Source organism: Triticum urartu, chromosome 2 (genome assembly GCF_003073215.2).
Source record: "Triticum urartu cultivar G1812 chromosome 2, Tu2.1, whole genome shotgun sequence".
Lineage (NCBI taxonomy): Eukaryota > Viridiplantae > Streptophyta > Magnoliopsida > Poales > Poaceae > Triticum > Triticum urartu.
This window is the reverse complement of record NC_053023.1, coordinates 29464345-29488376: the sequence shown is the minus strand read 5'-3', so window position 1 is coordinate 29488376 and position 24032 is coordinate 29464345. Positions and strand designations below refer to the sequence as shown.

Below are 24032 nucleotides of genomic sequence, written 5' to 3'. Positions count from 1 at the left end.
TTTCCATTTAATTTTATATCCTTTAGCAGTAGCGAGTTTATATTAAAACGCGCTGCTACAAATAAATTAGCGGTAGCGCGGTTCGATTTAGGTCGCGACTACTATGTGTAGCCTATCGGCTAAGCCATGGGAATTGTACTAGTAACATGTGTAGGGTGAGACGCGCTACTGCTAGAAATTTATCTGCAGCACGGTTTGCAGAGGAGCGCTACTGCTACTTAGCACCACCGTGCTTTTTTGACCCTCGCTACTGCTAAAGTTCTGTGTATAAGGTTTTCCCTAGTAGTGAGGACGTAGGGTTTTACCTCCATAAAGAGGGCCTGAACCTGGGTAAAACATCGTGTCCCCTGCCTCCTGTTACCATCCGCCTTAGACGCACAGTTCGGGACCCCCTACCCGAGATCCGCCGGTTTTGACACCGACATTGGTGCTTTCATTAAGAGTTCCGCTGTGTGTTCGGCAAAAGGTTGATGGCTCGCCTGCAGATCAACTGCGACTTCGGCATCTTCGTCACCAGCTCGACTGGTCACCTTGGTTCGACCAAGGATTGCGCCCTACCTCCGATCATCATGTTCGGATGAGGGACTTTATAAACATCAACTCCGATCTCTATCAGGATCATGGAGGAATCATCCAGAAAGTCCGGGGGCTCAACGTCAACATTGCCCTCGGGTGACCGTGCTGTTTTTCTAGACAGCAAACTTATGTCCACCGCCACCGCCTCCTCAAGTGTCTTTTTTAACGATTGCTTCGGTGAAATTGTGCGGAATTGAGTCTATAACAAATCTGGAAAATTTCGTCGAGTTTCGATGGAGGAATCTCTGGCAATCCACGATATACCGGAGCCCTGTCAAATCTGGACGGGAATCTGGACGAGTTTAGGGCGTGGTGTCCAACTTCTAACTCGGATGTCCTTTGTAAGATCCAACCGTTGATCGGCTGCATAATTCCTATATCTACCACCTCTCAAAATTTCAGCTCGATCCGACCGTCCAAACTCTGGGAACATTCTGATTAGTGCATCACTTTTCAGATCTGTTTTCTGCACGAAAACGAATCCGACCCGAGTTCGTCTTTTTTATGAACGTGATTTCGGACATCCCTTTTAAAGGAAGTTTTGTATGGGGTATTGTGTTTTGTTCCCGAACACATCCCACTAACTTTAAGATCTTTCGAACATGATCTTCAACATCACGCTGGTGTCAAACCAATCCGGCAATATTGCTCCACGGTTGCCGACCTGCGCTAGACACGTCGTCACTTTGTTCAGCTGAGCTCAACTTCTTCGGATCATCATCTCGGCAAGCCGAACAAGAGTTTGACATCGCGAAGGATAAATCATCACCAACATCACCGCCCCACGGATTACCCGGAGCAGGCACACCGGCATCGCCGCACGGTCACTTCATCAAGCCGGCATTGACCACGCCACGAACTGCATCGGCAGGGCCGCGCTGTTGCTCCTTCAAGCCGGTGTCCATCACACCAACCTACTTCGACTCATCGGCTGACATCGAGGCTTCGACATCTTGGCTGGACTGGGGGCTTCGCCATTTCTTCATCAACCTACTCCGGAGACTTTGGCGTCACTGGCCGACCAGCTCCATCACGTTAGCTGGACCGAGGGCTTTACCTCGTGAGCCAGCCTTTGCCAGCATCGTCATGCCGTCGCTTTATCGCCCATCAGGCAATGGGTGTGCGGATCGAGTCCCAATTTTGGGAATCACCTTTCTTCGGATTGCTACAACAAATAAACCAGGTTCTATTAATCCTAGTATTTTTTGCTTGTTTGGGTTTATTTTTCCCAAGAAATTATTACTCTAGTTTGTCCATCATCTATATATAGGTCTATCAAATGATGGCCGCATTAACGACGGTCGGGTGGTGGTTCGGTCAGTTTCCGTACATAGTCCGGCGAACGCCGCATCCGGAACTCGGACAGACCTGCGAATTCAGGCTTTGCCACGCCCTTACCGCATCACGCCGACGCCCTGCATCAACATTGACTTCGGCGCCAGGCCATATTTCTTTTATTACTCACTTTGCATAAATTATTTATTATGCAATGTTTTTTTACTATTATCTCCGATTTGCATCACTTTTTTTGCACAGGAAAATGATCCGGGTTGGGCAGTATCGTCAACTCGGCGTATTGACATACCACGCCACCTCGGCTAGACGGAGGGCTTCGTCAACACTTCATTACCCCATGCTGAGCACTTCGGCATCACTCTGCCGGCCTGCATTGACCGTGCTATATCACCACTTCGGCGTGTCGAGCTCTCCGCTCCGCCACCTCGGGACCGGCTTGGGGGATGGAACCTTGTCCCGCATCAAGCTTGGACCGCGTCATCAATGCCGAACACATTAACCAGCTAAGTCGCTTTCGTGCTCAAAGTTTTAATTTTTAACTTGTGTTCGGTTCGACCAAGCATTATACTTTTTTGGATAAAAGTTGCTTGTAAAAAATCTTCTTGTCAAAACTTTGTTTGTGACATGCAAATTTAAATACCGCGTTTATTTGGGGGCTCCCTTGACGGAGCTTTGCCTCTTGCATATGATTATACTTGTACGGCTTCATTCCTTGTTCGTGTATTACGCCACAATATGCTCCATATTGACTTAAGCGATTTGCATGCTGGGTTGCCTGGCTCCTGTGCTTACCCCTACGTTCCTAATTGTTCAACTAGGGAGTAAAGGGAGCACCTCTGCGATTGTCAAGACCGGGTCCTCCGAGCTCTAACCTCAGACTGGGTGAAGCCGAAAGCTAGCGCTCTTATTGTTTTCAATCATGGTCGGCACACAACGGAACTCATGAGTACAAAAAATCTATTGCACAAGTCTCTGTTGGGGAACGTTGCAGAAAACAAAAATTTTCCTACGGTTTCACCAAGATCCATCTAGGAGTTCATCTAGCAACGAGTGATCGGATTGCATCTACATACCTTTGTAGATCACGCGCGGAAGCGTTCAAAGAACGGGGATGAGGAAGGCGTACTCGACGTGATCCAAATCACCGGAGATCCTAGCGCCGAACGGACGGCACCTCCGCGTTCAACACACGTACGGTCAGCGTAACGTCTCCTTCTTCTTGATCCAGCAAGGGGGAAGGAGAGGTTGAGGAAGATGGTTCCAGCAGCAGCACGACGGCGTGGTGGTGATGGAGCTGCAGTACTCCGGCAGGGCTTCGCCAAGCACTATGGAGGAGGAGGAAGTGTTGGAGAGGGAGAGGGAGGCACCAAAGGCAAGGGTGAGAGGTCCTCCCTTCCCCCCCACTATATATAGGGGGCCTAGGGGGGGCGCCGGCCCTAGGAGATCCAATCTCCTAGGGGGGCGGCGGCCAAGGGAGGAATCCCTCCTCCCCAAGGCACCTAGGAGGTGCCTTCCCCTTCTAGGACTCTTCCTTTAGGGTTTCCCCCACCCTAGGCGCATGGGCCCTAGGGGGAAGTGGCGCCCCAGCCCACTTTGGGCTGGATCCCTTCCCACTTCAGCCCATGGGGCCCTCCGGGATAGGTGGCCCCACCCGGTGGACCCCCGGGACCCTTCCGGTGGTCCCCGTACAATACCGGTGACCCCGAAACTTGTCCTGATGGCTGAAATAGCACTTCCTATATATAATTCTTTACCTCTGGACCATTCCGAAACTCCTCGTGACATCCGGGATCTCATCCGGGACTCCGAACAACATTCGGGTTACTGCATATACATATCCCTACAACCCTAGCGTCACCGAACCTTAAGTGTGTAGACCCTACGGGTTCGGGAGACATGTAGACATGACCGAGATCGCTCTTCAGTCAGTAACCAACAGCGGGATCTGGATACCCATGTTGGTTCCCACATGCTCCTCGATGATCTCATCGGATGAACCACGATGTCGAGGATTCAAGCAACCCCGTATACAATTCCCTTTGTCAATCGGTATGTTACTTGCCCGAGATCTGATCGTCGGTATCCCAATACCTCGTTCAATCTCGTTACCGGCAAGTCACTTTACTCGTACCGTAATGCATGATCCCGTGACCAGACACTTGGTCACTTTGAGCTTATTATGATGATGCATTACCGAGTGGGCCCAGTGATACCTCTCCGTCATACGGAGTGACAAATCCCAGTCTTGATCCGTGTCAACACAACAGACACTTTCGGAGATACCCGTAGTATACCTTTATAGTCACCCAGTTATGTTGTGACATTTGGTACACCCAAAGCACTCCTACGGTATCCGGGAGTTACACGATCTCATGGTCTAAGGAAAAGATACTTGACATTGGAAAACTCTAGCAAACGAACTATACGATCTTATGCTATGTTTAGGATTGGGTCTTGTCCATCACATCATTCTCCTAATGATGTGATCTCATTATCAATGACATCCAATGTCCATAGTCAGGAAACCATGACTATCTGTTGATCAGCGAGCTAGTCAACTAGAGGCTTACTAGGGACATGTTGGTGTCTATTATTCACACATGTATTACAATTTCCGGATAACACAATTATAGCATGAATAAAGACAATTATCATGAACAAGGAAATATAATAATAATGCTTTTATTATTGCCTCTAGGGCATATTTCCAACAGTCTCCCACTTGCACTAGAGTCAATAATCTAGTTACATTGTGATGAATCGAACACCCATGGAATTCTGGTGTTGATCATGTTTTGCTCTAGGCGAGGTTTAGTCAACGGATCTGCTACATTCAGGTCCGTGTGTACTTTACAAATATCTATGTCTCCATCTTGAACATTTTCACGAATGGAGTTGAAGCGACGCTTGATGTGCCTTGTCTTCTTGTGAAACCTGGGCTCCTTGGCAAGTGCAATAGCTCCAGTGTTGTCACAGAAGAGCTTGATCGGCCCCGACGCATTGGGTATGACTCCTAGGTTGGTGATGAACTCCTTCACCCAAATTGCTTCATGCGCTGCCTCCGAGGCTGCCATGTACTCCGCTTCACATGTAGATCCTGCCACGACGCTCTGCTTGCAACTGCACCAGCTTACTGCCCCACCATTCAAAATATACACGTATCCGGTTTGTGACTTAGAGTCATCCAGATCTGTGTCGAAGCTAGCGTCGACGTAACCCTTTACGACGAGCTCTTCGTCACCTCCATAAACAAGAAACATTTCCTTAGTCCTTTTCAGGTACTTCAGGATATTCTTGACTGTTGTCCAGTGTTCCTTGCCGGGATTATTTTGGTACCTTCCTACCAAACTTACGGCAAGGTTTACATCAGGTATGGTACACAGCATGGCATACATAATAGAACCTATGGCTGGGCATAGGGGATGACACTCATCTCTTCCATATCTTCTGCCGTGGTCAGACATTGAGCTGAGCTCAATTTCACACCTTGCAACACAGGCAAGAACCCCTTCTTAGACTGATCCATATTGAACTTCTTCAATATCTTATCAAGGTATGTGCTTTGTGAAAAACCTATGAGGCGTCTTGATCTATCTCTGTAGATCTTGATGCCTAATATATAAGCAGCTTCTCCAAGGTCCTTCATTGAAAAACTCTTATTCAAGTAGGCCTTAATGCTGTCCAAGACTTCTATATTATTTCCCATCAAAAGTATGTCATCTACATATAATATGAGAAATGCTACAGAGCTCCCACTCACTTTCTTGTAAACACAGGCTTCTCCATAAGTCTGCGTAAACCCAAACGCTTTGATCATCTCATCAAAGCGAATGTTCCAACTCCGAGATGCTTGCACCAGCCCATAAATCGAGCGTTGGAGCTTGCACACCTTGTCAGCATTCTTAGGATCGACAAAACCTTCCGGCTGCATCATATACAATTCTTCCTTAAGGAAACCATTAAGGAATGCCGTTTTGACGTCCATTTGCCATATTTCATAATCGTAGAATGCGGCAATTGCTAACATGATTCGGACGGACTTTAGCTTCGCTACCGGTGAGAAAGTCTCATCGTAGTCAACCCCTTGAACTTGTCGATAACCCTTAGCGACAAGCCGAGCTTTATAGATGGTCACATTACCATCCGCGTCTGTCTTCTTCTTAAAGATCCATTTATTTTCTATGGCTCGCCGCTCTACGGGCAAGTCAGTCAAAGTCCATACTTCGTTTTCATACATGGATCCTATCTCGGATTTCATGGCTTCCAGCCATTTGTCGGAATACGGGCCCGCCATCGCTTCTTCATAGTTCGAAGGTTCACCGTTGTCTAACAACATGATTTCCAAGACAGGGTTGCCGTACCACTCTGGTGCGGAACGTGTCCTTGTGGACCTTCGAATTTCAATAGGAGCTTGATCAGAAGTATCTTGATCATCATCATTAACTTCCTCTCTAGTCAGTACAGGCACCTCAGGAACATTTTCTTGAGTTGCGCCATTTTCCGGTTCAAGAGGTAATACTTCATCAAGTTCTACTTTCCTCCCACTTACTTCTTTCGAGAGAAACTCCTTCTCTAGAAAGGATCCATTCTTGGCAACAAAATCTTGCCTTCGGATCTGAGGTAGAAGGTATACCCAATGGTTTCTTTAGGGTATCCTATGAAGACGCATTTTTCCGACTTGGGTTCGAGCTTTTCAGGTTGAAGTTTCTTGACATAAGCATCGCAACCCCAAACTTTTAGAAACGACAGCTTAGGTTTCTTCCCAAACCATAATTCATACGGTGTCGTCTCAACGGATTTCGACGGAGCCCTATTTAAAGTGAATGCAGCAGTCTCTAAAGCATAGCCCCAAAATGATAGCGGTAAATCGGCAAGAGACATCATAGATCGCACCATATCTAATAGAGTGCGATTACGACGTTCGGACACACCATTACGCTGAGGTGTTCCAGGCGGCGTGAGTTGTGAAACTATTCCACATTTTCTTAAGTGTGTGCCAAACTCGTGACTCAAGTATTCTCCTCCACGATCTGATCGCAGAAACTTGATTTTCCTGTCACGTTGATTCTCAACCTCACTCTGAAATTCTTTGAACTTTTCAAAGGTCTCATACTTGTGTTTCATTAAGTAGACACACCCATATCTACTCAAGTCATCAGTGAGGGTGAGAACATAACGATAGCCACCGCGAGCCTCAACACTCATTGGACCGCACACATCAGTATGTATGATTTCCAATAAGTTGGTTGCTCGCTCCATTGTTCCTGAGAACGGAGTCTTGGTCATTTTACCCATGAGGCATGTTTCGCACGTGTCAAATGATTCGTAATCAAGAGACTCTAAAAGTCCATCAGTATGGAGCTTCTTCATGCGTTTGCCACCTATGTGACCAAGGCGGCAGTGCCACAAGTATGTGGGACTATCATTATCAATCTTACATCTTTTGGTATTCACACTAGGAATATGTGTAGCATTACGCTCGAGATTCATTAAGAATAAACCATTCACCATCGGAGCATGACCATAAAACATATCTCTCATATAAATAGAACAACCATTATTCTCGGATTTAAATGAGTAGCCATCTCGAATTAAACGAGATCCTGATACAATGTTCATGCTCAAACTTGGCACTAAATAACAATTATTGAGGTTCAAAACTAATCCCGTAGGTAAATGTAGAGGTAGCGTGCCGACGGCGATCACATCGACCTTGGAACCATTCCCGACTCGCATCGTCACCTCGTCCTTCGCCAGTCTCCGCTTATTCCGCAGCTCCTGCTTTGAGTTACAAATGTGAGCAACTACACCGGTATCAAATACCCAGGAGCTACTACGAGTACTGGTAAGGTACACATCAATTACATGTATATCACATATACCTTTCGTTTTGCTGGCCTTCTTGTCCGCTAAGTATTTGGGGCAGTTCCGCTTCCAGTGACCACTTTCCTTGCAATAAAAGCACTCAGTCTCGGGCTTGGGTCCATTCTTTGGCTTCTTCCCAGCAGCTTGCTTGCCGGGCGCGGCAACTCCCTTGCCATCCTTCTTGAAGGTTTTCTTACCCTTGCCTTTCTTGAACTTAGTGTTTTTATTCACCATCAACACTTGATGTTCCTTTTTGACTTCTACCTCTGCTGATTTCAGCATTGCAAATACTTCAGGAATGGTCTTTTCCATCCCCTGCATATTGAAGTTCATCACAAAGCTCTTGTAGCTCGGTGGAAGCGACTGGAGGATTCTGTCAATGACCGCGTCATCCGGGAGATTAACTCCCAGCTGAGTCAAGCGGTTATGTAACCCAGACATAGTGAGTATGTGTTCACTGGCAGAACTATTTTCCTCCATCTTACAGCTGAAGAACTTGTCGGAGACTTGATATCTCTCGACCCGGGCATGAGCTTGGAAAACCATTTTCAGCTCTTCGAACATCTCATATGCTCCGTGTCTCTCAAAACGCTTTTGGAGCCCCGGCTCTAAGCTGTAAAGCATGCCGCACTGAACAAGGGAGTAGTCATCGGTACGTGCCTGCCAAGCGTTCATAACGTCTTGTTCTGCAGGGAGAACAGGTGCGTCACCTAGCAGTGCTTGTAGGACATAATCTTTCTTGGCAGCTATGAGGATGATCCTCAGGTTCCGGACCCAGTCCGTGTAGTTGCTGCCATCGTCTTTCAGCTTGGTTTTCTCTAGGAACGCGTTGAAGTTGAGGACTACGTTGGCCATTTGATCTACAAGACATATTGTAAAAATTTAGACTAAGTTCATGATAATTAAGTTCATCTAATCAAATTATTCAATGAACTCCCACTTAGATAAACATCCCTCCTGTAATCTAAGTATAACATGATCCGAGTTAACTAGGCCGTGTCCGATCATCACGTGAGACGGACTAGTCAACGTCGGTGAACATCTTCATGTTGATCGTATCTTCTATACGACTCATGCTCGACCTTTCGGTCTTCTGTGTTCCGAGGCCATGTCTGTACATGCTAGGCTCATCAAGTCAACCTAAGTGTTTTGCATGTGTAAATCTGTCTTACACCCGTTGTATGTGAACGTTAGAATCTATCACACCCGATCATCACGTGGTGCTTCGAAACAACGAACTGTCGCAACAGTGCACAGTTAGGGGGAACACTTTCTTGAAATTATTATGAGGGATCATCTTATTTACTGACGTCGTTCTAAGTAAACAAGATGCATAAATATGATAAACATCACATGCAATCAAATAATAAAAGTGACATGATATGGCCAATATCACATAGCTCCTTTGATCTCCATCTTGGGGCTCCATGATCATCTTGTCACCGGCATGACACCATGATCTCCATCATCATGATCTCCATCATCGTGTCTCCATGAAGTTGCTCGCCAACTATTACTTCTACTACTATGGCTAACGCGTTTAGCAATAAAGTAAAGTAATTTACATGGCGTTTCTCAATGACACGCATGTCATACAAAAATAAAGACAACTCCTATGGCTCCTGCCGGTTGTCATACTCATCGACATGCAAGTCGTGATTCCTATTACAATAGCATGAACATCTCATACATCACATATAGATCATTCATCATTCATCACAACTTTGGCCATATCATATCAAAAAAGCACTTGCTGCAAACATAAGTTAGACGTCCTCTAATTGTTGTTGCAAGTTTTTACGTGGCCGAAATAGGGTTCTAGCAAGAACGTTTTCTTACCTACGTGAAAGCCACAACGTGATTTGTAAACTTCTATTTACCCTTCATAAGGACCCTTTTCATCGAATCCGCTCCAACTAAAGTGGGAGAGACAGACACCCGCCAGCCACCTTATGCAACTTGTGCATGTTAGTCGGTGGAACCGGTCTCACGTAAGCGTATGTGTAAGGTTGGTCCGGGCCGCTTCATCCCACAATACCGTTGAAGCAAGATAAGACTAGTAGCGGCAAGAAAGTTGACAACATCAACGCCCACAACAAATTGTGTTCTACTCGTGCAAGAGAACTACGCATAGACCTAGCTCATGATGCCACTGTTGGAGAACGTTGCAGAAAACAAAAATTTTCCTACGGTTTCACCAAGATCCATCTAGGAGTTCATCTAGCAACGAGTGATCGGATTGCATCTACATACCTTTGTAGATCATGCGCGGAAGCGTTCAAAGAACGGGGATGAGGAAGGCGTACTCGACGTGATCCAAATCACCGGAGATCCTAGCGCCGAACGGACGGCACCTCCGCGTTCAACACACGTACGGTCAGCGTAACGTCTCCTTCTTCTTGATCCAGCAAGGGGGAAGGAGAGGTTGAGGAAGATGGTTCCAGCAGCAGCACGACGGCGTGGTGGTGATGGAGCTGCAGTACTCCGGCAGGGCTTCGCCAAGCACTATGGAGGAGGAGGAGGTGTTGGAGAGGGAGAGGGAGGCACCAAAGGCAAGGGTGAGAGGTCCTCCCTTCCCCCCCCACTATATATAGGGGGCCTAGGGGGGCGCTGGCCCTAGGAGATCCAATCTCCTAGGGGGGGGGCGGCGGCCAAGGGAGGAATCCCTCCTCCCCAAGGCACCTAGGAGGTGCCTTCCCCTTCTAGGACTCTTCCTTTAGGGTTTCCCCCACCCTAGGCGCATGGGCCCTAGGGGGAAGTGGCGCCCCAGCCCACTTTGGGCTGGATCCCTTCCCACTTCAGCCCATGGGGCCCTCCGGGATAGGTGGCCCCACCCGGTGGACCCCCGGGACCCTTCCGGTGGTCCCGGTACAATACCGGTGACCCCGAAACTTGTTCCAATGGCCGAAATAGCACTTCCTATATATAATTCTTTACCTCCGGACCATTCCGGAACTCCTCGTGACGTCCGGGATCTCATCCTGGACTCCGAACAACATTCGGGTTATTGCATATACATATCCCTACAACCCTAGCGTCACCGAACCTTAAGTGTGTAGACCCTACGGGTTCAGGAGACATGTAGACATGACCGAGATCGCTCTCCGGTCAATAACCAACAGCGGGATCTGGATACCCATGTTGGTTCCCACATGCTCCTCGATGATCTCATCGGATGAACCACGATGTCGAGGATTCAAGCAACCCCGTATACAATTCCCTTTGTCAATCGGTATGTTACTTGCCCGAGATCTGATCGTCGGTATCCCAATACCTCGTTCAATCTCGTTACCGGCAAGTCACTTTACTCGTACCGTAATGCATGATCCCGTGACCAGACACTAGGTCACTTTGAGCTCATTATGATGATGCATTACCGAGTGGGCCCAGTGATACCTCTCCGTCATACGGAGTGACAAATCCCAGTCTTGATCCGTGTCAACCCAACAGACACTTTCGGAGATACCCGTAGTATACCTTTATAGTCACCCAGTTATGTTGTGACGTTTGGTACACCCAAAGCACTCCTACGGTATCCGGGAGTTACACGATCTCATGGTCTAAGGAAAAGATACTTGACATTGGAAAACTCTAGCAAACGAACTATACGATCTTATGCTATGTTTAGGATTGGGTCTTGTCCATCACATCATTCTCCTAATGATGTGATCTTGTTATCAATGACATCCAATGTCCATAGTCAGGAAACCATGACTATCTGTTGATCAACGAGCTAGTCAACTAGAGGCTTACTAGGGACATGTTGGTGTCTATTATTCACACATGTATTACGATTTCCGGATAACACAATTATAGCATGAATAAAGACAATTATCATGAACAAGGAAATATAATAATAATGCTTTTATTATTGCCTCTAGGGCATATTTCCAACAGTCTCATAGTAATAATGAGCACCGAAGAAAGGTATCGGTGGGGGTACTATTTTCTTCGAAGATGCTTCTTACACTTCGTCTGTAATATAGCATAAGTTCCCTGAGCGCGCTTTGTCTGTTACAGCCTTATGGCCCGGTTGCCTGGTTATCGGAAACACTGTCGATATTCTCGACTGGTCGAGTACATAACACTTTTCGGTCCTTGACCGAAGAGGGAGAAGCCGACAGTCGGTTAAGACGCGTTTAAAGTTTGGGTGAACAAAGATATGATATTAGTACTTCGGTACATACAATCATTATACATAAAATTCTTTTACCCAAGTCACTTGGGGGCTCTTAAATTTATATGAGCCGTTTTATAATAAGTGTTCTTCTTCTTAGTTGTTGCCAAGTTTTTATTACTATTATTATTCATCACTCCTTTTTTCGACACGAGTGTCTGGTCACTAGCCGGGGAGCCTAATTTCTCTCTCAAAGCCGCTAGAGTTTAGTTTGCTAAACTGGCCTAATGAGAAGCACTCCGCCTTCGGGATAGGAGGTTGAAGCCGTAGGCTGACCCGCTTGGAGTCTTGAGATAGGATGTGTCATGTTAAAGCACGACAGAAGCACTCCTTTTTTCTAAGACCAATTTTCGGATTGGCACCGAACACTTGATCTTGTTCGGACGTCATGTTTTTACTGACGTTTTTTGGTTTTCCAAGCTTTTGGCACTTTTAAACTATTTTTGTGTTTTCAGCACAAGTCTTGCAGTGCAACACCGGACACCTTTAGAGATTCGGCAAAAACATTCTCGGATATTGCTATATATGCATCGATTTGGAATTGTGTCTTCGGTCAATAGTTGGGTTGCCCGGCTCCTGCGCTTGTCTCCTACGTTCCTCTTTGTTCGGCTAGGTGTGCAAAGGGAGAACCACTGCGATTGTGCTTCCAGCTCACATGGTTAAGCACCTCAGTGGAGAAAGCCAAAAACTGACTGTCACAATAAGCGTATACTGGTCAGCAATCCGATAACTGTGTTATATGATGGGCCATTCATAACATTGGCCGAAGTGTTTACGGCTTGACCTCGACTGTCGCCGAACACTACCGGGGGCTAGTAACTGGCCTCCCAAACTAAATCCTCAATATTTTGCTCTTACATTAGAGCTGAGGTTTCATGATCATGCTTAGCATGACAACCCAAAGAAAGGAACCGCTAGCGGGACTATTTTCTTTGGAAGACATTTCTTATGTTAAACAGTAATATAACATATCTCTCTGCGTACCTTTGTTTATAAAACCGTATGGCCAGTTTGCCTTGTTTGTCGTAAATCTTTGCCCTCATAAAGGCTTTATAAAGTAGGACAAACACTCTTCGGCTACTGGCCGAGGAGGTTGAAGCCGATGGTCGGTCAATAAAGTTTTGTACAATGCGGATCCGAGCATTAATGATGTAAAGTACTTGGATACATAGAGTCATTACACATAATTTGTGATTTTACTATGGATATCGATCCTTAATTCGGCCACCCGTGCTCGCATTAAGGCTCGGGGACTACTGGGCTTCGGGCTTATTATTTACAAATATTAAAGGGGCGTATTGATCCCCTGATCTGGTGTTGCCACCCGACCAGTGTCTCGAGGGCTACTGCATTGCCTGTTCAATGCAGAAAATTTTAAGCGCAATACAGTTTCCGAGGAGATTTTGATCCTCAGGTTGGTCAGCCGCACCCAACCTGAGTCTCGAGCACTGAGCACGCCGCTTTTTGTGTCCTGAAGTATTCTCCCGAGCTAGGACTTGATCCTCAGGCCGATTTTGCAAATCAACCTGAGTCTCAGCGGCTACTGGGATCAGCGGTCTTACGTCATCCTTCAGGTGCATATCGGGTTTTAAACCGATACACACCTTGAGGGCTACTGGCTATATATCTCGGCAGAGAATAAATTGCACCAATCAAAAATATTGACAAAAAATCAGCCCACGGTCGGGGTGGTGCACCACCTCGAAAGCAGTCTGGCATAAAGTTCGGGCGCTAGTGGCTGGCTCCATAGAGGGCATTGTTTCTAGCATTAAGCTCGGCTAAACTCCTTCAACTTTTTTGAACCAAGGTGATATGACACCTCGGATATAGTCCGGCGTTGGAGCCCGAATACAGTCCGGCGTTGGAGTTTGGACATAGTCCAGCGTTGGAGCTCGGATACATTTCGGTGTTGGAGCTCAGAAAGCGGTCCGGCGTTGGTGCTCGGCTGCAAAAGAACCTCGAATGCAGTCCGGCGTTGGACTCGGACGCAAGAGGACACTGCCTCCCGGGAACAACTTAAAACCCGAGGTGTGGCATCAAAATAACGAGGCATTGATAAAGGCCGGAAACTTAAAGGGGCTCCTCGGATACCCGACGTGTAAACTCATCGAATGCATTTCGGCGATCCTCAAGATCAAAGATTAGAAGATTTGTTGAACCAGTTTTCAAGACCGACAACCGAAGATGAAGAACAGTTCAAAAGAATAGAGGAGCGTCCCTAACTTGAAGACCGGTTCAGGGGGCTACTGACGGTGTCCTGGACTAGGGGGTACTCACCACGTCATCTCCCGATCTGTTAGATTGGGCCGAGGACCCCCATGGCCGTATACTCATGGGCCAGTTCGGACAGCTGCCGCATACATGGAAGATTCCACAAGACTTGGTGATCAAGACAAGGACTCCTCCCCACCGGCGTATTCGGCTAGGACTCTTGTTATCCTAGGCCTCTGGTGCATTATATAAACCGAGGCCAGGCTAGTCGATAGAGATACATACAATCATACCATATGCTAGCTTCTAGGGTTTAACCTCTCTGATCTTGTGGTAGATCAACTCTTGTAATACTCATATCATCAAGAATAAATCAAGCAGGACGTAGGGTTTTACCTCCATCAAGAGGGCCCGAACCTGGGTAAAACATCGTGTCCCCTGCCTCCTGTTACCATCCGCCTTAGACACACAGTTCGGGACCCCCTACCCGAGATCCGCCGGTTTTGACACCGACAGGCAACCTTCCTTTTCTTGTCTCCCCCGGCTGGAGGGGGAGCATCTTCATCTTCCTCGTCGTCTTCGGGGGAGGAGTGCGTCGCGGAGTTATCGGGCGATGAGTCCGATACCACCTGGCGCCGGGAACTCTTTCGGGTTTCCTTGGCCTTCTTGGTCTTCTCTGGCACCTTGTAAGGAGCCGTAGTCAGCATCTTTGTCAGGAGAGCGTCTGATGGGCCTTCGGGCAAAGGAGCCGGACAGTCGATCTGTCCGGCCGTCTCCTGCCGGTCCTGTCAAAGGTACGTGAGCTTAGATCCCGCATGGAGTCAAACTATGAAAAGCAAGTATCCCGTGAGAGGTAAAACAGCTTACCGCGCTGGCTTGGCGCTTCGCGCAGAATCTGCGATCCTCGGTAGTGGGAGGGGGAACCTCAGCACCCTTGAATAGCACCTTCCAGGCATCCTCGTGAGTTGTGTCGAAGAGCCTGTTCAGAGTTCGGTGTTGGGCCGGGTCGAACTCCCACAAGTTGAAAGCCTGTTGTTGGCACGGGAGGATCCGGCGGATGAGCATGACCTGGACTACGTTGACAAGTTTGAGCTTCTTGTTCACCATGTTTTGAATACATGTTTGGAGTCTGGTCAGCTCTCCCGAACTACCCCAGGATAGGCCCTTCTCTTGCCAGGAGGTGAGCCGCGTGGGGATGCCAGATCGGAACTCAGGGGCCGCTGCCCATTTAGGGTCATGTGGCTCAGTGATGTAGAACCACCCCGATTGCCACCCCTTTATGGTCTACACGAAGGAGCCCTCAAGCCATGTGACGTTGGGCATCTTGCCCACCATGGCGCCTCCGCACTCCGCCTGGCGGCCGCTCACTACCTTCGTCTTGACATTAAATGTCTTCAGCCATAAGCCGAAGTGGGGCTTGATGCGGAGGAAGGCCTCGCATACGACGATAAATGCCGAGATGTTGAGGATGAAGTTCGGGGCCAGATCGTGAAAATCCAGGACGTAGTAGAACATGAGCCCCCGGACGAATGGGTGGAGAGGGAATCCCAGTCCGTGGAGGAAATGGGTAAGGAACACTACCCTCTCATGGGGCCTGGGGGTGGGGATGAGCTGCCCCTCATCTGGGAGCCGGTGCGCGATGTCGTCGGGCAGGTATCCGGCTCTCCTCAGCTTCTTGATGTGTCCCTCCATGACGGAGGAGACCATCCACCTGCCTCCCACTCCGGACATGGTTGGAGAAGGTCGAGGTGGGAAATGCGGACTTGGGCGCTGGAGCTCGAGTGTGCGAAAATGGATGAGCAAGGGAGGAAGAAGGCGTGGATGAAAAGGTGAATCCTTATCCCTTTATATGGGCGGCCGAAACTATGTGCCCCCACTAGTCTGGTAAAACTCGCTTATCCCCAAGCGCCGTAATCGATGGCGCGGTTGGGTTACCCACGCCCGTATTGATGAGAATCCCGTAATAAGGGGAACACGATCTCTGCTTTGATAAAACGTGTCAAAAAACTGCCTCACGTTATGTGCGGGGCTAGTTAAAGGAAACGGTTCGAATAATCACCGGGCCATGGCATAACGTCATGTTGCGAAAACAAGTCAGCAGATTAGATTTGTGGAAATATTATTCTCTCTACGGTGGAATGTGGAACTTATTTTGCAGGGTCGGACACTATCTTTGTATTCAAATTTTTCCGTGGTGTATTCGGAGGAGGAACCCGCCTTGCAATGCCGAAGACAATAATGCGCGCTGGACTCATCGTCATTGAAGCCTGGTTCAGAGGCTACTGAGGGAGTCCTGGATTAGGGGGTCTCCAGACAACCGGACTATATCCTTTGGCTGGATTGTTGGACTATGAAGATACAAGATTGAAGACTTCGTCTCGTGTCCGGGTGGGACTCTACCTGGCGTGGAATGCAAGCTAGGAAATACGGATATGCATATCTCCTCCTTTGTAACCGACCTTGTGTAACCCTAGCTCCCTCCGGTGTCTATATAAACCAGAGGGTTTAGTCCGTAAGACAACATACAATCATACCATAGGCTAGCTTCTTGGGTTTAGTCTCTCCGATCTCGTGGTAGATCAACTCTTGTACTACCCATATCATCAATATTAATCAAGCAGGACGTAGGGTTTTACCTCCATCAAGAGGGCCCGAACCTGGGTAAAACATCGTGTCCCCTGCCTCCTGTTACCATCCGCCTTAGACGCACAGTTCGGGACCCCCTACCCAAGATCCGCCGGTTTTGACACGGACACACATCAATACAAGAAAGTTGGATCTCTGGTTTCTTCCTTCTGGCCCCATTTAAAATTATACTACCTTATTTGTTCCCATTGGGAATTTGTTAGTTTTATTTAATAATGTTGCATTGAAGCAAACAATATGCTAACTGGGCCTTCTTTTTGACATGCAACGTGAATCAACACTTGGGACAAATTCCGCACTCCAAATGAACTAATTATCCCGCAGCAACGCGCAGGTTATCATCTAGTGTGGTTCTAATAGCCCGCGTGCTTTTTGGCTTTATAGGCTTTTTATGGGTATATGGGCTGTTTATGGGCCTGTAAAAAAATAAATCAGAAAATTGGGTAATGCCGGTGCACGTGATGATGGGTTGGGCATGCATGCTAAGTGCTAACAGGCCGACACGGTAGGCCGGCCCAGTTTACCATGCTTGCCTACGGTTAAGAGCATGTCCAGCAAATTGTATGAAAGTGTCTAAAAAATCACGTTGCACATGTGGTAATCAATCCACCCATCTAAAATCACGTTGCACATGTGGTAATCAATTCAAACAATTAAAAAAAGATAATGATCTTATGTTAGTTTACATAATGAGTACATAAAAGCTGTCAAGTACAGATTTTTAAACAATCTAATGGATACTCTACCACAGTATGCATCCTTGTAGTTTCAGATCTTCCATAAAAACACCCCTTCCATTCATACCCCTTTCGAACGAGTGTGCCGATGAATCCGCCCTCCCTCATCCTCGTATCACTCGTCTTCCGCCTAGCTACTCGACGCAACCTTTGTCTTTCATTTGTTGATTAGCCCTCTGCGATGCCGCCGAAACCCCCTCGAAGCTCTGACACCGGTTGCCATTCACTCATATAATGGTGCAGAGTTTGGCATGACCAACACACGAAGCACCAACAAGTTAAAAGCTACATAGAGTGAAGTATAGAAAATGCCATTATAGTGAATCTGTTTTAACACCCTTCATTACAGAGAATGAAAATTGTACAAGCATTCTTGGTAACCATTGTAAGAAAGAATTCTTGCACATCCTCCTCACTTATATATCAATTTTAAAATTTCACAAAAAAATAACCGTAAGGAACATGAAAAGCAAGGAGGTAACATGCATAATTTGGAAATATATCTTACATTTAATTTAATAAAACTAATTTGGTATCACATATATCAATATGTTTTTGGTCTAATATAAAGATATTTGATTTAGAATAAAATTAGAACTCCGAGTAATCTGAAATATAAGTAGTAGTCTGTAAAGAGATGCAGGTTGTTTTCGGGTTATGTTCACATAAAAGGAACCCTCGATCTATATTTTTTTGTTTTGCTGAAGATTAAGTGAGTTTAAAAATATCTTGAGCTAAAAAGGAACCGAGTGACAATAAATTGTTGCAAATCATCAAATCCCCCAACTCAAAATTGAAAACAAATCCAAATCTCCCCCCAGTTTTCTGTGCCTGTTGACCGCAACGCCCACCCCGGCTGCCCACCAGGCGTTCGAGCAAATGCCGCCTCGCCGCGCTTCCTCGGACGGCTCCGCCACCGGCGACCGGTCTCTCCTTGTCCACCGCGTCATCCTTGCGCCCGCAGATCTACCCGTTCGACGGCGCACCACAGCGAAGGTTACCACCAGGACATCGTCCTCAGATGGGCCGCCCACGCCCAGAACTAGCAGACCGCGATGCATCTGCGGGGGTGTGGTGTGCCGCGATGGTGCCCGCCGCCGTGGACGCCATGAGCGCGACTGTCCAGCGCCGCATACCTCGCGCGTACCCCCCTGGCTTTCGCGGCCAACAGCTCGAACTCGCGCCGCACCGCCGCGTAAGGAACCTTCACATGGCTCGCCGACGCTGCTCCGTGCAGGTACCTTCAAATTCCAACATGTTCTTTTTTTTTACTTCTCCAGACATCTGATCGATTGCGGTGCGATTGCAATTGCCTGACTGGTCTTGCAGTTTTATATTGTTTCTGGCAACCAGATCTCGCAATGAACTTGTATAGCGAATCTGAGGGGCATATAAGCTCGGGGCACAACTTTGTCACTGTGTACATCATCTCTCAAACATATCTCGGTTCTTGTTTCAAGGTCGACAACTCAGTTATTTCAGATCTACTCCGTGGTTGCTCGAACATGGGCCGTTTGAAGTTAAACTTCCCTAGATTACTACTTCATGCTACTTGTGTTTAGCCCAAGTGCACTGTGGCAGTACAGTAACATTTTATTTGACAGAAGTTTGGCACGCTTACAAGTTACAACATGTATGTTGTGTGGTTATCTTCAGCATATTTGTAGATCTTATTTGTGGATAACTGGATTTCTAGATAACAGTATGCTTCAATGCTTGCCCATTCCAGGAGAGTAGTCTTAAAGGCCTTACTTTTCTTCCCCCAAACAAAATTGTACACACATGTGGAACTGCATACCAAGCTTGTCATCTCAATGTTAGCTTGGCTATTTAAGTCGAGCAGTCAGGTTGAGCATTTCCTTGCAGTTTTCTTAAGTTCGAGACTAATTTTCTTATAAGATGAAAACACAGTGTTTTTTCCAAACTGTAGTGACTTCTATTCAGTTCAGTCACTAAAATTGTTTTTGTCTTTTCTTAGCCGCTGTTATGTTCTTTCTTAATATCTTTTCCATCCACGTAATAAGTGAGCTTCGTATACACATGTAGATTTTGATCGTCAAGAAACTTTGATATTCTCAATAATAGTTCACAATAAAGAAATCATAGCCCCCTTAACATACATGGACGTGTCATTTGTGTAACTGAACTTGAAACTGCACATTTAGATTTAGGTCTCTAAATTACTGTAGAGGTCCAAACAGGCAGGGGCCATGGCCCCCCCAGCTTTAGTAAAAAAACGTGAAGAGCTTTTTTGGGAGCTCCCTCCCACTTTATTTCATTGTACATATGTGCTGTAATCTAGAAGTGATCATACATGAAAGGAACACTAGATGGGAGGAAATACCAGGAGCCAAGAACTTGAATGATCTTGAGCAAAAGAAAAACCCGAGAATAGTATAGTAAATAAGGTATGATGCACCTTTGGATAACTTATGTCTACAATATTCGATCTATTTCCTCAACCGCATAATGCTGAAAATGTTTCCTTGATCATGATGATTTCAGCATAAACATCTTGCATCATTGGCCGATCTTTTGGTGAGTCCACGGAGCATTTTAGGCCCAGTTTAGCTAACTGCATGATGCAGTTCTGCACTCTGACCACTGGGTGATTCTCACTTTCTGTGTTGCGGTTTGCTTCTTCAAGTTCATCATGTGGAATAATACCGGTCTCTAAAATGTCACCAATATCTTCTGGGAGTGCAGAGACCACCAATCTGTGAAGGTTCAGCCCATCGTTGAAGATAGCATCAGTAGGATGCTTCCCTGTGAGCATTTCTAGCAGAATAATACCGTAGCTGTAGACGTCGCCTGCAGTTGATATTTCATAACCCAATCCGTATTCTGCAATTTATATGTGATATGAAACGGATTAGTAATTCTCATTTTCTGGACTTATTTTAAAGTATTTATCCTATAAAAGAAAGAGTCTATATGTTAAGGAAAAAGTGTTTCTAAAAAGGAGTAGCACTAATTTTCCAGCGCAAACACACACATACACACACTGATGCACGCACAAGCGCGTGTATTCAACTAATATTAAATATAATAATAATAATAATAATAAAGGCTCACCAGGTGCAATATATCCAACCGATCCTCTTGGCCCATGTATACTTGTCAAATCGTTAAGACTTGCTGAAGGATGGTTACCAAGAAACTTTGCTAATCCATAGTCACTAACATGAGCAACCATGGCATCATCCAAAAGGATGTTGCTTGGCTTCAAATCACAATGAACCAAAGGAGGTGTGCACCGGTTGTGGAGATAGTCCAAGGCAGCGGCGATGTCCGTAGCGATGCTTATTCTTGATACTAGACTCAATGGCCTTTTCTGTCTTTGTTCATGTACTTCTGAATGGAGCCAGATTTCTAGGTTACCATTGGCCATATACTCAAGAACCAGTGCCTTGAATTCACTTCCCAGTTGATCGAAGCTCGAGCATAGACTAATGACCCGCATAAGATTTCGGTGGCGGGTGTTTCTGAGCACCTCACATTCAGTAAAGAAGCTCTTTGGTGCTCCAATATGTTCCAGTTTGAACACCTTAATAGCAACTGGCTGCGCCTGAAACTTCAGTATGCCTTTATAGACCACTCCAAAACTCCCGGAACCAACATGGTTAGCTGAAGAAAAATTGTTGGTAGCTGCAGCAAGCTCATTGTATGAGAATTTCTTGAACTCCTTGATTGACTGATCAATGTGTTCTCTCAATTCATTTCTTTTCTTGAAAAGAATGGTTGCAACTGCTGATATCAGAACTACAACAGCAGCAGCCAGAGGAACAACTATTGATATGATATGTAAAGTTTCCTTTCTTTTGGTTGGGTTTGATGTGCAAAGTGGTAACTGAAGCATTGGAGACCTTGTACATAAATCCTTGTTTCCTTGTATGAACACCTTACTTGAATTGCTAAATGCGCCACCTGTTGGAACTATTCCCTCAAGGCTGTTAAAGGACAAATTGAGAAGCTGCAAAGAATCAAAGGTCTCGAAGAAGTCTGGGATTTCGCCGGACAAGTTGTTCCGAGAAAGGTCCATCTCAGTAATGCCTCTTAAGCTCATGAGGGATTCTGGGATGCTCCCACGAAGAAAGTTCACCTCTAGTCGAAGCGATTCTAAATGAAGGCACTCACCAACTGCATGTGGAATATCTCCAGATAACTGGTTGTTGGAAATATTAAGGGAGTCGAGATTAATCAAGCTGCCAATCTCAGATGGTATGGATCCGTTGAGTTTATTATAAGACAAATCTAGGCTCTTTGAAAGAGTGGAAATAGACATGAGCCCAGGTGGAATACTACCATGGAAATCATTGTATGAGAGGTTTAGCAGTACCAAATTTTGGCAGTCTGCTAAGCTTGAAGGTATGGATCCAGTCAAGTTGTTTTCCTCCAGATTAAGCTCACCAAGATTTTTAAAGTTGCCAACTGACTCTGGGATTTTTCCAGAAAGTTTGTTGCGTGACAAACCTAGAAGAAACAAGTTCTCGAGGTTTCCGAGCGTGTCAGGAATCCCCCCAGAGAGTAAGTTCCCATCAAGTTGAAGAACTGTGAGGTTGGTGAGTTTTGCTATCTCTGAAGGTATGGTCCCAGTGAATCTATTTTCTGATAGATACAATGTCTGTAAGCTTCTCGGAAGATTTCCAATGGAACTAGGTAATATTCCGTGAAGCTTGTTGTAATCCAGTAAAATTGCCTGCAATTGGACAGAGCCTGGTACTGAGGACAAAGTACTCCAGTCTACAGCCTCCAACTGGTTCGCACCGAGGTCTAATTCAATCAAGTTGGGCAATGACCAGAAAGAAGGAACCAAACCCGTGAATGCATTGTCACGGAGCTCAAGCGTTCGGAGTCTGGATAAATTAACTAGTGATGGAGGGAGTGGACCGTCGAAATGGTTTCCTTCCATGACCAGTGTTTCGATGTTGGGAAGTGTGTATGCAATATCTCTCGGAATTCCCCCAGAAAGTTGGTTGTTACCAAGGCCAAGATAAGTGAGAGATGTGACTGTGTAAAGAGCTGGTGGGACTGCACCAGACAAGTTGTTGTATGACAAATCAAGTGCCTCCAAACTCGGAATCTTAGCTAAACTCTCCGGAATGCTTCCTTGCAGCTTATTCTGAGCAAGCGTCAAAGAATATAGGTTAGAAATGTTTCCTAGTGTGTCAGGAATTTTTCCTGAGAGGATGTTTCCTGTCAGGCTGACATACTGTAGCTGGGAGGCTATCAGTGAGGAAGATGGTATTGGTCCGGAGAATTGATTATATGAGAGATCTAAGGTAGCAAGAGATGGGTTACTAAAGAGTCCTAGAGGAATCTCTCCATCAAAGCTATTTCTCATGAGGTCAAGGTAGTTAAGTGAAGAGCAATTTGCTAGCAGAGGTGGAATTCCACCAGTTAGGCTATTATTCGACAGGACAACATTGAGCAATGGGCTACCTCCCAAAGATTCAGGAATTGGACCCTTCAGTTTGTTGTTCGGGAGAAACAGGTATGTAAGGTTGGGAAGCAAACCAATTCCGTGAGGGATACTGCCATTAAGGTTGTTATTGCTAAGAACAATTTCGCGAAGAGATGAGCATTGTGAAAGAGCTGGAGGGATCGCACCTTCGATCGAGTTGTTCCACATGTGGATGACCTCGAGGCGCGAACATGAGGATATGCTATTCGGAATCACCCCTGTGATGGAATTCATGCTAAGGTTGAGGTACCTGAGTTGGGTTAGGCGGCTTATCTCAGGAGGTATGTGGCCATTGATTTGGTTGTCTGCCATGTGGATTTCGTGGAGGAAAAGAAGGTCGCCAATGCAAGGAAATATTTGGCCGGTGATGTTCAAAGAATCAAGATGAAGGGAAACAACACGAGCTGCATGCACAGTACTGCATGTCACCCCTCGCCAATCACAGAACGCGAATGACTCGTTTCTCCATGAGTCTAATGCTCCAGCAGGGTCAGAGAGGTGTGACCTTAGACACAGCAGGGCATGCCTATCGGTTTCGGATGCATTGTGGAGTGCAGGTGTGGCTAAGGAGCAGGCACGGGGACAGAAGCTCACCAGGCAGATGAGCGTTGCAGCAAGAAGTGGCAGCATCTTGTTTCGAGCTCCTACTTCATCCATCTTGTGTATGCTGCTACTCCGATGTTAAGCAATTTGTGTGTGTGATCCTTTAGTTTAATTGAAATCTGCCGGTATTTATAGCGGGCGTGGGCCAATTCACAAGTATGTGTGGGCGTTGAATAGGAGGCAACAAACCAACAAGTCATTGTGCGCTAGAATGCCACTCGTCAATGGACCCTGACCATACAAGAGTAGATGATTTGCTCTGCCTCTGCCACTTGCAACCACAGCTTGACCATATGCATTAGTGAGTGATGGATTGATTGTGATCCACTCACGTAGATTTGCTAGCCAGCACTATTCAGTATTCATGTCCAAGTTCACTACATATATACCTGTTCCGTATTCTTGTATATGAGAACATTCTGGGTATCTATTTGATATGTCATCTCATGTCAACTTA

General features: G+C 46.4%; 1 protein-coding gene across 1 annotated transcript; it reads right to left on the bottom strand.

Moving 5' to 3' along the window:
• Positions 1-19732: 19732 nt before the first annotated feature.
• LOC125535398 (probable LRR receptor-like serine/threonine-protein kinase At3g47570) lies at positions 19733-23663 on the bottom strand. The gene is made up of 2 exons (XM_048698450.1): positions 20584-23663; positions 19733-20352 (listed from the first exon to the last, which is right to left on the bottom strand). Exons 1-2 carry the CDS (start codon positions 23627-23629, stop codon positions 19967-19969), a joined length of 3432 nt encoding a protein of 1143 aa, XP_048554407.1. The 5' UTR covers positions 23630-23663; the 3' UTR covers positions 19733-19966.
• Between the last annotated feature and the right edge of the window lie 369 nt (positions 23664-24032).